Source organism: Mus musculus, chromosome 13 (assembly GCF_000001635.26).
Source record: "Mus musculus strain C57BL/6J chromosome 13, GRCm38.p6 C57BL/6J".
Classification (NCBI taxonomy): domain Eukaryota; kingdom Metazoa; phylum Chordata; class Mammalia; order Rodentia; family Muridae; genus Mus; species Mus musculus.
The window spans coordinates 62015367-62029140 of NC_000079.6; the positions used below are offsets into that span (position 1 = coordinate 62015367).

Genomic DNA, 13774 nt, shown 5'->3' on the forward strand with positions numbered 1-13774 from the left:
ATGTGCTGGCTAACAACAGTGCTCCATAGTGTTTGGCATCCATCCCCTGCTTTTCCCCCAGGGTTGTCTGGAGTCTCATATATAGCAATTGCATATTAGCTGCGGTTTTCCTGATGTCGGTGTAAAATGAGAGGAGCAAACATCATATTTTATGTCCTAAAAATCTCTCTTTAATTGTAATTATCCTTGGAACCTATGGTTTACTCTGCTCCAAGTTGAATAATGTACTATGCAAGGTGTGGCTCTTGATTCCTTGGAGGAGGAGGGGGCGGAGCAAGGAGAAGGTGAACCGGCGGCGGCCTTGGAGGAGCAGGAAGAAGAAATTCCTGCTGAGTTCTGGTTGACAGAAAGATAGACTATTGGAGGACAGGACTGAAAGAAAGTCTTGCAGATCTGAAAAGGGTCAGCTCCTGGATAAGAAACCCGAACTGGAAAGCCCTATGCCGTGTGCTTTCAGCGGACTCTAACCCTAAGGGAGGTGCTCATATCAATCAAGTCTCACTAACCAATCAGGGCCTCCGGATAGGCCCGCCAACAGAAGGAGAGGCGTGTTCTTCCGTGTGCCTTGTTCCTCTGCTCTCTGTTTCTCTCCGTTGCAAGCAGGCTGAAAGATTGGTCTGATTTATTTTCATCTCTGCTGCCAGGGGCCCTAGGGCAATGCCAGCGATCTACAACGTGGCGACATGGTGAGCGTGTGACAACTGCCCTTAACCGGAAGGAGCAGGGGGCTAAGCAGCTGGAGTCGGGGTGATGGGATGCAGGGGATCAGTCCTGGCCGTTCTTTGCTCAGGCAGCCGAGGGGGAAGAGTGTCTGAGGCGACAAGACTTGGTTTTCAGGGATGTTTAGGGTTGCTGTTTAGTATTAAGACGTTTGCCTATCTTAAGTCTCAGTCGCGTTGCAGCAGAAGCTGACCTGCCTGAGTTCCTCTGAGGCAACGCTGGACACTGCAATCTCTGGTATTATGAGCCTCCTCTTAAAAAGACAGGGGATTAACTGAGTAGCTTTTGTTCTATCTCCACTGAAATTGAGATACTCTTAACTTCCAGCTGCTAGTTGAAGTCACAGGAAGAAAAGTTGGACACTTTCAAACATCTCTTTAAACTTTTTTTCCAAGTTCTTCTAAAAAGTTTCCTATGAAAGTTCTCTAAGGAAAGGGAGTGGGTGATTAAGTAAAGGAGTCATTGCTAGAGCCTTTCCCTCTTGTCCAGATGCCTCTTGCTTGCTAAGCTTGGGGGAAGTTTGGAGCAATAAACTTCTCTTAAACCAAGAGAAGAGAGCCACCCTCACAGAAGGAAAGACTTTTACACAAGCAAATATGGATAAAGACACATAAATTAATAATACAAATTCATATACTTTTGAGAAGTTAGTTTGATCCAATGTATGTTGAATTTCCAACTGGAGGGGACTCCTTTGCAGATATGTCCAATCCACTTGCACAGTTACTTCAGCTCAGAGTGTTGAGAAGCTGTGTGTTAGGTTACATCTCTCAGCAGCTGACATTGCACATATGGGTGAGATCTAACAGTATCTTCTTTTTTGGGTTTTTTGTTTGTTTGTTTTTGTTTTTTGTTTTGTTTTGTTTTGTTTTGTTTTTTGGATTTTTTGAGACAGGGTTTCTCTGTATAGCTCTTGCTGGCCTGGAACTCACTCTGTAAACCAGGCTGTCCTCGAACTTGAAACCCGCCTGCCTCATCCTCCCATGTGCTGGGATTAAAGGCTTGTGCCACCACTGCCTGGCCAAACTTTATCTTCTTATGCCATTATCTCTGCCAGGGAATGGCCTGCAATTTTTCAAGATAACTCTCCTTTACCAATAACTAGACCAACGCCCAATGGCTTATCAGCTCTCTCTTCTACAGAAGATTCTGATGCTAGGAATATTTGCTCAAAGGCGCATACATCCTGCTATCTATTATACTTTTAATATGTATTATACATTGTAGTGTGGTTGGTGAGTCAAAATCAACTGGGTGTCTGTATCAGACCCTGTCTCAAACACAGGAAATAATCAAAATTGTATTTGTGATAGGCTTGCAGACTCCAGGTTTTCTTTCTTTTACAAATTAATATTAAGGTTAAAATTAGATTGTAAGTTAAAAGTCACCTTCTTTGTGTGTGTGTGTGTGTGTGTGTGTGACTTGTTCTTTATTTGTAGTTTTGTGATTTCCACATCAGAAATGGATTCCAGCGTTCCTGGTATGTTCTGTTAACTGTGTGATAGTGAACTAAGTTACTAACTGAAAAAGATTCCACTTTTGTAAGCACATGCTATGTACCTAGGCCTTGAGCTTGACTATAAAAGCACTCCCTTGCTTTTTAATAAATCGATTTCTCTTTATTTATTCAATTTACATCCTGCTCACTGCCTTCCTCCCAGTCACCCCCCTCCCTCAATTCTTCCCCCAGCTCCCCCTCCCCTTCTCCTCTGAGTCGATGGGCCACCTTGTATTACCTAGATTTGGTAATATAATGTGTTTGGTAGGACTCATGTAGTATCTTAGTTTTGCAGTTCAAATTTTTGTTCAGATTCTTGATTGCCTGGTATGTGGACCCCATAAATGGGCCAGTCAGACCCTTGTCGATGGCCTAAAATTGATTGCCTCACTGTTCATTCTTTTCTTTTCTTTTTTTTTTTTTAAGATTTATTTATTATTATACATAAGTACACTGTAGCTGACTTTAGACACACAAGAAGAGGGCATCAGATCTCATTACTGGTGGTTGTGAGCCACCATGAGGTTGCTGGAATTTGAACTCAGGACCTTCGGAAGAACAGTTAGTGCTCTTACCTGATGAGCCATCTCGCCAACCCTCACTGTTCATTCTTAATATTACATACTGTCAAAGCAGTGAACTTATCTACTTCCTTTTGTCCTGACCCTTTCTGGGCTGTGACTACACTACTTTCCTGAACTAGAATCCTGAGCATTGAAGGTCTATACTGTGTGCCTTCAGCACACTCCAACCCTAAGGAGCATGCTTATGTCACTCAACAATCACTGGCCAATCAGGGCGTCCAGGCAGGCCAATCAGGAGAATAGGAGGGTTCTTCTGAGTACTCTCTGCCATAATGGAGGTTCAGCTCTATGCTAACCTGAAAGAGCAGGGGCATGAACATTTGAAGCTGGGGAAGTGGGCACTTCCCTTGGTTGGGTGAGAACCATTTTCCAGATGTGCTGAGCCATCTCTCCTGCCCCAAGTTAAACAGTTTAAAAAGTTGCCTTGGATGAATGGATGGATGGAAGGATGGATGGATGGATGGATGGATGGATGGATGGATGGATGGATGGATGGGTAGATGGGTGGGTAGATGGGTGGGTAGGTGGGGCAGAACCTTCAAACAGTCTTATTCTGAGGTTAGAAAAGATCAGCAGGCATGTTCATATTAGAACCGTAACTACAGTGCTGTTAGGTGATGTTTTCTTGATATTTTCTGTGTGTTCTCTGTCCTTTATGTATGGGAGAGTTGTAGCATGGATTTATTTTTTAAAACTCTTTTCTAGATCTTACATTATGGACTAGAAGATAGTTTTGCTCTGTAAATCTCCATTAGCCTCAGTGACTAAAATTGCAAGGTCCTGTCCCCTATTAAATTGTTCAAAGTATAACCTGGGGGGTGAACCTAAAAGGACTTATTGATGACACCATATGTGGAATTCATGCTGTTTCCTAGGCTGGGTCTTCTTTGGGCATCAGCCAGAGCTGAATAAGTGATCTCTCCCTGGGAAAGATGTTAATTCCACACCAGCTGTACCTGCAGGCTTTAAATAATGTTTCTGAGACAAGCTTTCCTATGTCGAGTCAGGTAGCATTCATTCCACTCTGTATTTCCCAGGACAATGACATTGGCTTCTATTGACTAAACCAACTAAATACTTAAGTCTAAATCACTACCACCACCATGTTTTTAAATTACTTGCTGAGTCATGTATGTAATCAACTTTTTTATTACAGTAAGAGGAACAGGATTTGCATGAAGGGCATGGCTTCTGCATTCACACCAGAAGAGAAGAGAGTTTTTTGCGATCCCTACTGGGGAAACAGGGTAGGCAATCAGCTGCTGGAGTTGCCATTATGAACAAGACCTGATTATGGCAGGGAGGTGATTTTTAATTTTGGATCATGTATTAATCATGTTCTGTGATGAAGACAGCCTATATTGATGGGTGTTTGATTTGTGAACGTCAGTTAAGCCAATGAGTATTCAATTTGCATGTAGGGTACTGTTCTACAGATACATGTGCAATCTTAACTGACATCATTAAGTCAGCTCAGGAATTGAAACCCAGGCCATCGGGTATAGTTGTGTGTGTGTCAAGTTGTGTGTCAAGTTACAGGTGTCAGCAGCTAAGAGTCCACATAGAGGCAAGTTCAAGTAGTGTTTGATTAATGCTATTCCTGATGTGAGGATATGGGCTGCTAGTTTTGAATGTCAGTGTGACTATGTGGTCTTTTAGTAATATTTAAGTTTGAAAAAAATCAATTATTGGTTCCCCTTTCAATGTAATTTCTGTGAATTCTGCACTGCTCTGATCTCTTACTATTTGCAATTCTGTGGTGTTTCCCAGGTATAAGAATTTCTTTTCATATTTTACAAGGGCAGTTTAGGACAAGGTCTCTTGATGCCCAGGCTGGCTCATGCTATGTAATTGATAACTGCTTTGAACATCTGGTCCTGTCCCTAAGGCCACATGATGGGAAGACAGTGCTGCATGTCTTCTAGCCTAGGCTTTGAAGGGGAAAGTTTTCCTGGTTTGGCAGTACTTGACATTAGCAATGAGAAGTGAGGTAATCAATTTGACCTGGTCGATAATCACCTTGACTGGCCATTACTCTGGCTGCAGAAAAGGCAGTCATGAATCTGGATAAAGAACTGAACTTACTGTCAACTGCAATTGACACTACTTCAAGTAGTTCAAATTACTGTATTAAAACAAGTTGACTTAGCTAAAACTGGAACAGGTGGTCATTGTGAAAGTGTTTTTTATTATTTGCAACATTTAACATGGGAGAACCCTTCTTTATTCTGGATCTTTTGAATTGACAAAAATGTCATTAATCTAGGCCACAGTTACTGGTGGCAGCCTACATTTATTAAGGACATTGAAGATGCTCGCTCCTTCTCTTTTTCTGCTTGCCATACTCTGGTAAGCGAGATCATTTGATTTTTCTAGCATTAGAGGTTCCATCTTTGGAATTACAGTATATGCAGAAGGCCAGTTAAGAAATACAGGCACTACTGTGTCCTTCAGCTTTCCATTGGTACGCAGTTATTGGTTTCCTAGTTGGACCGCATTCTGTGAGCCATTCTTATATATCCACTTTCTACATACATAGAGAGATCCATACTATCAGTTCTGTTTAAGTGGAAATCCTTTAATACTACAGATTTTTTTTCACCTTTTCACTCAGGAAGATGTGCTGGCTAACCGTAGTGCTCCACAGTGATTGGAATTCATATCCTCATTTCCTGCTTTTCTCCCAGGGTTGTCTGGAGAATCATATTGAAAGGGCAAGATAAACCCCATTTTTCTCCATCTAAGGAGCCCTTTTGTTGCCAGTTGAGGACCAGTCCTGATTTCCAAAAGGTGCCAGCTTCAGGAATAAACTGTAAATCCCAAAAGTAAGGCATAAGACACCAGGATTAGGAACAGACCATAAGATCCAGAAGATTGTAGAGCCCCCTTCCAGAGACCAGACTGGGGATAACCACAGAAATGGGGAACGATCTGAGAATGGTCCATCCGGGCTGTGCAGCCCTATTTCATCATATGGTGAAAAGTTCATGGCATAGGAATGTAGATCACTGACAACCTGTGACACCTAGCCCTACCAATGAAATTTTAGACTACCCTATCCTTCTAGAGGGTTCCACCTGTTTCCTATAAGGAGGTCCTTGTACCTTTGTCTGGGGTCGCCATTTCAAAGAATGCTGGTTGTTTCTCCAAAATAACTGCTTTTTCTTTTTATATATTATCTGATCTGGGGTCTTCAGTGATTTTTCGACCCTTTCAATATGTAGTAGGTGAATATTAACTGAGGTATTCCTGAGATCAGTGCAAAAATCACAGAAACTAATGTCACATTTTATATCTTAAAATGACGCAGTAATTGATAATATGCATGGAAGCATTCTGCATGTGGTTCATATGGTTCACTCTGCACCAAGATGAATAATGAACTGTGCAAGCTACCCATCTCGATTCTAGGAGGAGGAGGAGAGGCAGAGGAGGGCAGGGAGAAGAAGAAAAGGAGGAAGAGGAGCGGGAGGAAGAGGAGGGGTGAGGGAACATTCAGAAGAAGAGGACGAGGAGGAAGAACAGTAGGAAAACAGTAGGAGGAGGAGGAATAGGAGGAGGAAGAACAGTAGGATGAAGAGGAGGAGATAAAGGAGGAGGAGGAACAGGAGCAAGAACGGAGGAGGAGGATTGGGAAGTGGAGGAGCGGAGGGGGAGGATTACGAAATGGAGGGAGAAGCTGTTTGTGCTCAGTGGTGGTAACAGAAAGCTCGGCTATTGGAGGACAGGCACATTGCAATACTGAAACAAAGATCTTGCAAATCTGAAAAGTGTCAAGTCCTGGACTGATTTCCTGGGGTAGGAAGTCCTAAGAGGCAAGCTTTCAGCACAGTCTATCCCTAAGGTCAGTGCTCTAGTCACTGGCCAATCAGGGCCTCCTGGAAAACCATCCAATCAGATGAAGAGAGGCCTCTTCCAGGTGTTTTGTTCCCTGTTGCAGGTTCAGTAGCATTGCAGAGCAGGCTTCTATGGTTGGTGTGATGTGCTTTGAACTCTGATGTTGGGTGTTTTTGCAGAGTGCAGGCGAGCTACTAAGTCTCATTATGGTGAGCATGTGACCACTGCCACTAACCTGAAAGAGCAGTGGTGTGAGAAGCAGGAATCCTGATAGTGGGCTCTTTCCTGGGTTAGGTGGAAACTAACAGCCAGCTGTGCGATTCCTTGAGGTCTTAGCCACTAGATGTACTCAGTGGTGGCATCTTAACAACTTCATTATGGGAGCTTCATCTGCACAAAGCATTTGGAGCAAGGGCTAGCCATGTAGAAACATCCTTAGCTAGATGCCAAATTTGGATGTCCGAGATTCTCTGGTATCTTCTAAACATTGTGCCCTGGCCGCCATTTAAGATCCATTTGGAGTTAATTTTGTGGTAGTTGTAAACCCCATTCCATGAACTCTAAATTTATGCTGTGATAAGAAGCATAGAGTAGAATCGCTGATGGAAAAGATTTTCCAATGATAAGAAAATGGGAAGTCACATTTAGTTGAGGGAGGGACTGCCTCCTAAACACCCACAGAGAAGTAGTATAGTAACCAAGCATCTGAGAGATTAGGATGCTGGGATACACCAGGTTGTTCATCAGGATTGTGGGGAAATATCGCTCCGGGTCATAACAAAGGAGACAATCCTGATTAACAAATAGGCCCTTTCCCAGGTCACAGACCAGCCCTTTAACAAGCTACTCAATTAAGTATTGCAGGCTCACAACCAACACTAAGGCCTGGTGTGCCATAAAAGACCATTTTTCTTCTTGAAAAAGCATAGTTCTGCCACATGGTCAAGACATCTGTCAATACCATTTGGAAAGGAAAAACACTGTTGTGGTGAGGACTGTCCTGATCAAGCAAGGCCATCCCTGAGGCCTTCATAGATGGAAAACGACATAGCCTCTTAAACTCAGCTACATTCTTGGTTGGGCCTGTAACAGCCTGGGACCTAGGCCTTGGGATCCTTGCCTAAGGCCATGAGGTATTGACAAAGAAACAGAGAAAAAGAGCTCCTTCTCTAAAACCAGGCATATTCCTGGAAGAGCTGGTAATGGTCTGGGGCAGAGCCTGTGGAGAGGGGTGGTTTCTTATCCTGAGAATCTAATAGTTCCTACCACATAGGGCTGATGATGTCAATCACAAACCACCGTAGGCATGCACAGTGATATTGATGAGATTGCTTGTGTTCTCCCTGAGCAGCAGTGTTTGATTGGATTCTTCCTTTGTCCCTTTGTACGCTAGTTTCTGCTGACAGCATGGAAGTCTCCCATATCTTCCCATTTCCCTGTAGGTAGTGCACAGGCTGCCATTCTTAAGAAGCTTCCTTAGCAGAGCCTTAGCAACTTGCTCCCCCACCCCAGCTTTTGTGCTTTCTACCTCCTACTTTTCCTATCTCTGGCCTCGTCTGGGACTTTCCACTTAGGACTCTGCCCGTGCAGAATGACCTGATGCTTCAGGGTATTGGTGTACTTAAGAAATGAGTCTGGAATATCTCTGCTATGTTCATCTCCCATCTGCCTAAGTGGCTGGTCAGATCCCCAGTAGTGTTCAGTCCATTGTTAAATTGTTCACATTATAACCTGGGGTGAGAACCTAAAGAAGAGTTAAGGATAGCAAAACATGTAGAATAATGGAAAATCTCTCTAGGTTGGCTCCTCTTTTAGCTTTAACTAAAGCTAGATACTTGGTATTTTCAGAGATTTTTTTTTCTTTTTTATTTTTTTCTTTCTTTTTTACACTCCAGATTTTATTCCTCTTCTGATCCACCCTCAGACTGTTCCACATTTTATACCTACTACCTATTTCCTTGTCTCCCCTAGGATGTCCTCCCACCCCAACCAAAGCTCTAAACTTCCTGGGGACTCAGTCTCTTGAGGGTTTTGTGCATCTTCTCTGAGTGAAACCAGACCCAGCAGCCTCATGCCTTGGTGATCTGATAAGATGTGCGGGATTATTTCAGTCTTCTTGTTTCTATCTCCTGTATTTTCTTGTTTATTGATGAGACTTACATCTGTAATGCCTGACCTCTTGCCTAGGTTTTCCATTCCCAGGTTTGTATTTTCTTTATTGTTTCTACTTCCAATTTTAGGTCTTGGAGTGCTTTCTGCAGTTCCTTTACCTGTTTGATTGTGTTTTCCTGTATTTCTTTAAGGGATTTATTGTTTCCTTTTTAAGGGCTTTTACCTGTTTACCTGTGTTTTTCTGAATTTCTTTCAGTGAGTTATTTTTATCCTCCTTAAAGAAATCGATTGTCTTCATGAGATAGGATTTTAGGTCAGCTTCATGATTTTCAGGTGTGTTGGTGTATTCAGGGCTTGTCGTGGTGGGAGAACTGGGTTCTGATGAAGCTCATCTACATTGGCTTCTGTTCCTTATGGTCTTGCACTTGCCTCTCCCCATCTGTTTAATCCCTGGTGTCTGTCTGTAGTCTGCTCTTTTGTTCCTGGGTCACTTCAGGTCTCCTGGTAGGTCTAGTTCTAGCAAACCTTATGTGATGCCTTCCAACTGGGGGGTGGGTGTTGGGTTCAGAAGGTCAGAGAAGCTCCTGATCTGTTGCCCTGGCTGCAGTAGATCTCCAGGGAGGACATCAGACTTTTGGGTCTTCAGAGGATCAGTCAAGCTGTTGTCCTATGGGAAGCTGTTCTCCAGGGGGGGCCTGTGGACTGTGGTTTCATTTTCCCTGTGTGCAGCAGAACTCCAGGAAGGCTTTCAATCTGTTGGGTCAGTTGCCCTGCATGATACAGAGCCCTCAGGAGGTCTTCAGACTGTGAGGTTGGTTGCCCAGTTGCCCTGTGTACAGAGGAACCCCTGGGATGCCTTCAAATTGTGTTGTCTTCAGGGGAGTACACAAGCTGGTGATCAGTTGTTCAATTGTCCTGTGTGCAGCAGATCTCCTGGGAGGTCTTTGGCTGTGGTGTCAGAGGCTTAAGTGAAGCAGATCTCCTGGGAGGTCTCTGGCTGTGGTGTCAGAGGCTTAAGCAAACAGATCTCCTGGGATGCCTCAGGATATGGTTTCTTCAGGAGAGCAGACTAGCTAGCCAGGCAGAAATCACCAGGCAAAAGGTAGATTTTTTTTTTTCTTAATTAATCTTTGAATTGTGTGTTGAGTTTTTCCCTCCTAGGGAAGGCATACTGATTCTAGAACAGCTGGATTTTCAGCCTTCCTGGCACATTTTTCTGACAAGAGGTATATTGCTTGACAGGGCCCTGATCCCAGTCTGTTGTTTCCCAGGGCAATGGCCTTGCTTTCCTCTTGATTAAAGTTTCTGTATTCTTAAGTTAAAGGGTAGAAGCACAACAAAGTTTTAATGTTACCCATTTGGCTCCGTGAATGAACTGTGCGTTGCAGTAACAGGGAAAGGATTTGCATGAAGCATTGCTTCTGCCCTCAGAACAGAACAGGAGGAGCAATGTCCTGTGTACAGTGCAGAGTAAAACAGAGTAGGCAATAGCTATATGTCAGACTAACTCAAGTTTAAGGCACTCAGCTGCAGGGCTCACCAATATGAAGAAGGACCTGAGTTGCACAGGTTGTGTGATTTTGTGATTTCCTAGCCTATGTTAATTTGTACATTTTAATATAAACACACAAGACTGGTGGGTGTACAATTTGAAATATTTACAATATACAATTTGAAATATTTAGGTTATTCCAATGAATACTGAATTTCCAGTTAGGGTGCTATATTATGTGGTGATCATGTGAATACTGAATTTTCAGTTAGGGTACTGTCCTATGTGGATTTGAGTGATGCTCATTGACATGGTTAAGTCAGCTCAGATTTTTTGAGACACAGGCCATTCATTAGTTGCAGCTGTGTGTGTCTGGTTACAGGACTTAGCAACTATCAGTCCACACAGGGACAACATCAAAAGTATTTTATTAATGCCATTGCCTCTGCCAGAGAATGACCTGCAGTGCCAGTATACTTGTGCGTTATATATATTCCCCCAAAGTTCATTTTTGGCATTAATTTATAAATTTCATTTTTTAAAGAACCACACGCTGACTTGTTTGAATTCTCCAACATTTCCCAATCAATAATATTTTCAATTTTTTCCCAATTGTTTTGCTTATTTGTCTTTATTTATAGTAGTATCTTCTGTAGCTCAGATTTGACTTACCCTGTATAATAGAGAATTACTTTGGAAACTCAATCTTGACGCTGCCACCCAGTTCCTGAACGATAGACCTGAAACACATTCCAGGATGTGCCATGACTGGTCGGTCAATGAAAAGGAAAAAAGACCATGCGTGAGTGTTTTCTGAGGTCTCTGTCCTTTTGGGGGTAATTACAAAAAAAGAGGAACCTTCTTAAGAATTTACTTCATTGACTTGTATGGAAGGGTGCATGTGGGGAGACCTGTCCTGTCTTAGTTATTGATCAGTAAACCTCCAGTAGGGGAGATGCTAAGGTCATGAGGCTCAGGTAGGTGGTGCAAGCTAATGAGGGACACCAGTGGGAGATAGCATGCAGGTTCTTCTAGGATTTCCGCAGCCACATGCCTTGGAGCTCTGAGGAAGACCACAGTCCTACCATGGAGAAGGTAAGGACAACTGACCCCAGACCAGGAAGAGCATGTTGGTAGAGCTATCAGAGTCCCATCTGCTGGAACTAGGATGGACTCTGAGCCACACATTTCTGTTCATACATGTGTTGATCTGGGTAGAGGCACATGGCTTTCTTTCCTCCTTGAGAGTGAATTCCTTGGGGAGGGGAGGCTCTGCAGTTGTCACCATTGGATGCTGTGGTGCTGATACCATCACTGTGCAGTGTGCACACAGAGGCTTTTGGTGTGCAGTTCGAGGACAGGTAGGGAAACTTGAGGTCTGGTTTGTAGAAGTTCTAAATGTTCTATTCCACACTTCAGTTTCATGGGATACATTTTACAAATAGTTTGGGAACTGGTAGAATGGAGGTGCTGATCATCTGTGAGCCTTACTTCATTAGAATGCTTTTTACTTTCTACTCCTACCAGTCCCAATGGCATGATTCAGGCAAGTTCAGCTCCATGGTACAAAGAGAGTTTCTGTGATACAGAGGTGTTTGATGTGTTCATCATGTTGAGCTGTCAATAGGGTAGATTCTGCATTTTGGTTCATAAGTCATGTGACAGGAAGCAGACATTAAATTATTCCTCAACTTTGTTTTTTGTGTGGGCATCAGAGGGTCTGGGTTTGACTAAAACCACAACAGCTCATGAGAAGTTATAAAGCCATAGCCCACCTTTCTGATCACTTCCATTTTCAGAGGGAGCTCTAGAGAATGGGGCCACTCTATATGGAAGAAACATCAGAAGTAGGTGGAGGGGCAGAAATATAACAACTTAGGGGTCAGTTTGAGCTATTTTTCCTGTGAGTTTTGAGTTTGTTTTTTTTTCTAAGCAATTACAATCACAGTTAACATTGTTGAAACTCTAATTTTTCCTGGCTGAGATTCTTCACAGCTTTTGATGAAGACTTGAATATATTTGGGCATTTTATTCTTGGCTTTTTCTCTACACACAGCAGGTAAGTATAAGGGCAGTAGAAGACTCAGCAGTAGGGATAGTCATGATTATTGGGTCTCAGATAACAGTTACTAGAGATGGTCCACGTGCCTCTACCCTGGCCCTATAACTCACATCTAAACACTGAGCTTCAGGTTCTCTGCACTAATTTATTCACTTCTTTATTAATTTAAATTTTTGTTCTCATTAATCTTTGTACATCTTTTCCTTTATTTCAAGAAAAGACTCTGTGACCTGGTCAGGTCACTTAGGAAGCATTTTGCTTGGGGTGACCTGAGTTCAGATACCAACACCCATGTTTACTATCTGTAACTCCAGATCCAGGGGTCTGACACCCTCTACTCTGGTGTGCCACTCGCACATACATGGAAAACATTTTCTCTCACATAAAATCATATACATGAACATAGGGACAGAGATGTCTTCAAAGGTGCTAATATCTTATAATGCAAGGTAAGCAAATCAAGCAAGTTTATGTGTATAATAGAAATCATACAGTGTTTTTTTAAATCTGGTATTTTGTATTTTTTTAAAATTTCCATTTCATAAATGTAGTACACACTTAATATCTAATCATCAATCATAGGAAAAAGCGTTGATTCTATGTGATCCTAATAGATATCCTTTTTTCTTAACATAATAAATGAGATGTTTCAGTAAGTAACCCTACTTCTTCCAAATTGAAAATATCAGAATGCTTAATCTCTTCAGTTTTTCGGATTAGTCTCCATTCCCAATCCATCTCACTTTATAGTCAAAGCAGACAATAGGAATGAACAGGAAGAGTGCTGGCCACTGAGTTTGTAAGAGGGGTGGTTTCTTATCCTGAGAATCTAACAGTTCCTACCACATAGGGCTGATGATGTCAATCACAAACCACCGTAGGCATGCACAGTGATATTGATGAGATTACTTGTGTTCTCCCTGAGCAGCAGTGTTTGATTGGATTCTTCCTCTGTCCCATTGTACGCTAGTTTCTGCTGACAGCATGGAAGTCTCCCATATCTTTCCATTTCCCTGTAGGTAGTATACACGATGACATTCTTTTTGTTGTTTTTCAAGACAGGGCTTCTCTGTGTAGCCCTGCTATCCTGGAACTCACTTTGTAGACCAGGCTGGCCTCAAACTCAGAAATCCACCTGCCTCTGCCCCCTGAGTGCTGAGATTAAAGGTGTGCGCCACCACACCCAGCCACAAGCTGCCATTCTTATGAAGCTTCCTTAGCAGAAGCCTTAGCAACTTACTACTCCATCCCAGCTTCCTGCACCTCTTCTAGGCTAGGCTTTCAAGGTGAACGTTTTCCTGGTATGGCTGTACTTGACATCAGCAATGAGTAGTGAGGTCACCAATTTTCCATATTCATAGTCTCCTTGACTGGCCATTACTCTAGTCTGCAGACCAGACAATTAAGAATCTGGATAGAAGCCTGATGGTGGTGGCCCACACCTATAGTCCCAGCACTCGGGAGGCAGA

The 13774-nt window shown here is 42.8% G+C and overlaps 1 protein-coding gene across 3 annotated transcripts in view; it reads left to right on the top strand.

Moving 5' to 3' along the window:
- The first annotated feature begins 558 nt into the window (after positions 1 to 558).
- Gm3325 (predicted gene 3325) overlaps positions 559 to 13774 on the top strand; it is a 38016-nt gene continuing 24800 nt past the window's right edge. Inside the window, exon 1 of one of the 3 annotated variants that reach the window (NM_001378509.1) lies at positions 559 to 686. In NM_001378509.1, coding sequence (NP_001365438.1) covers positions 684 to 686 — 3 coding nt within the window. In that variant the 5' untranslated portion in view covers positions 559 to 683. Of the gene's footprint in view, positions 687 to 6405; positions 11046 to 13774 lie in introns of those variants that run through there. The other 2 variants (XM_011244596.3, XM_011244594.3) reach the window with 2 other exon arrangements.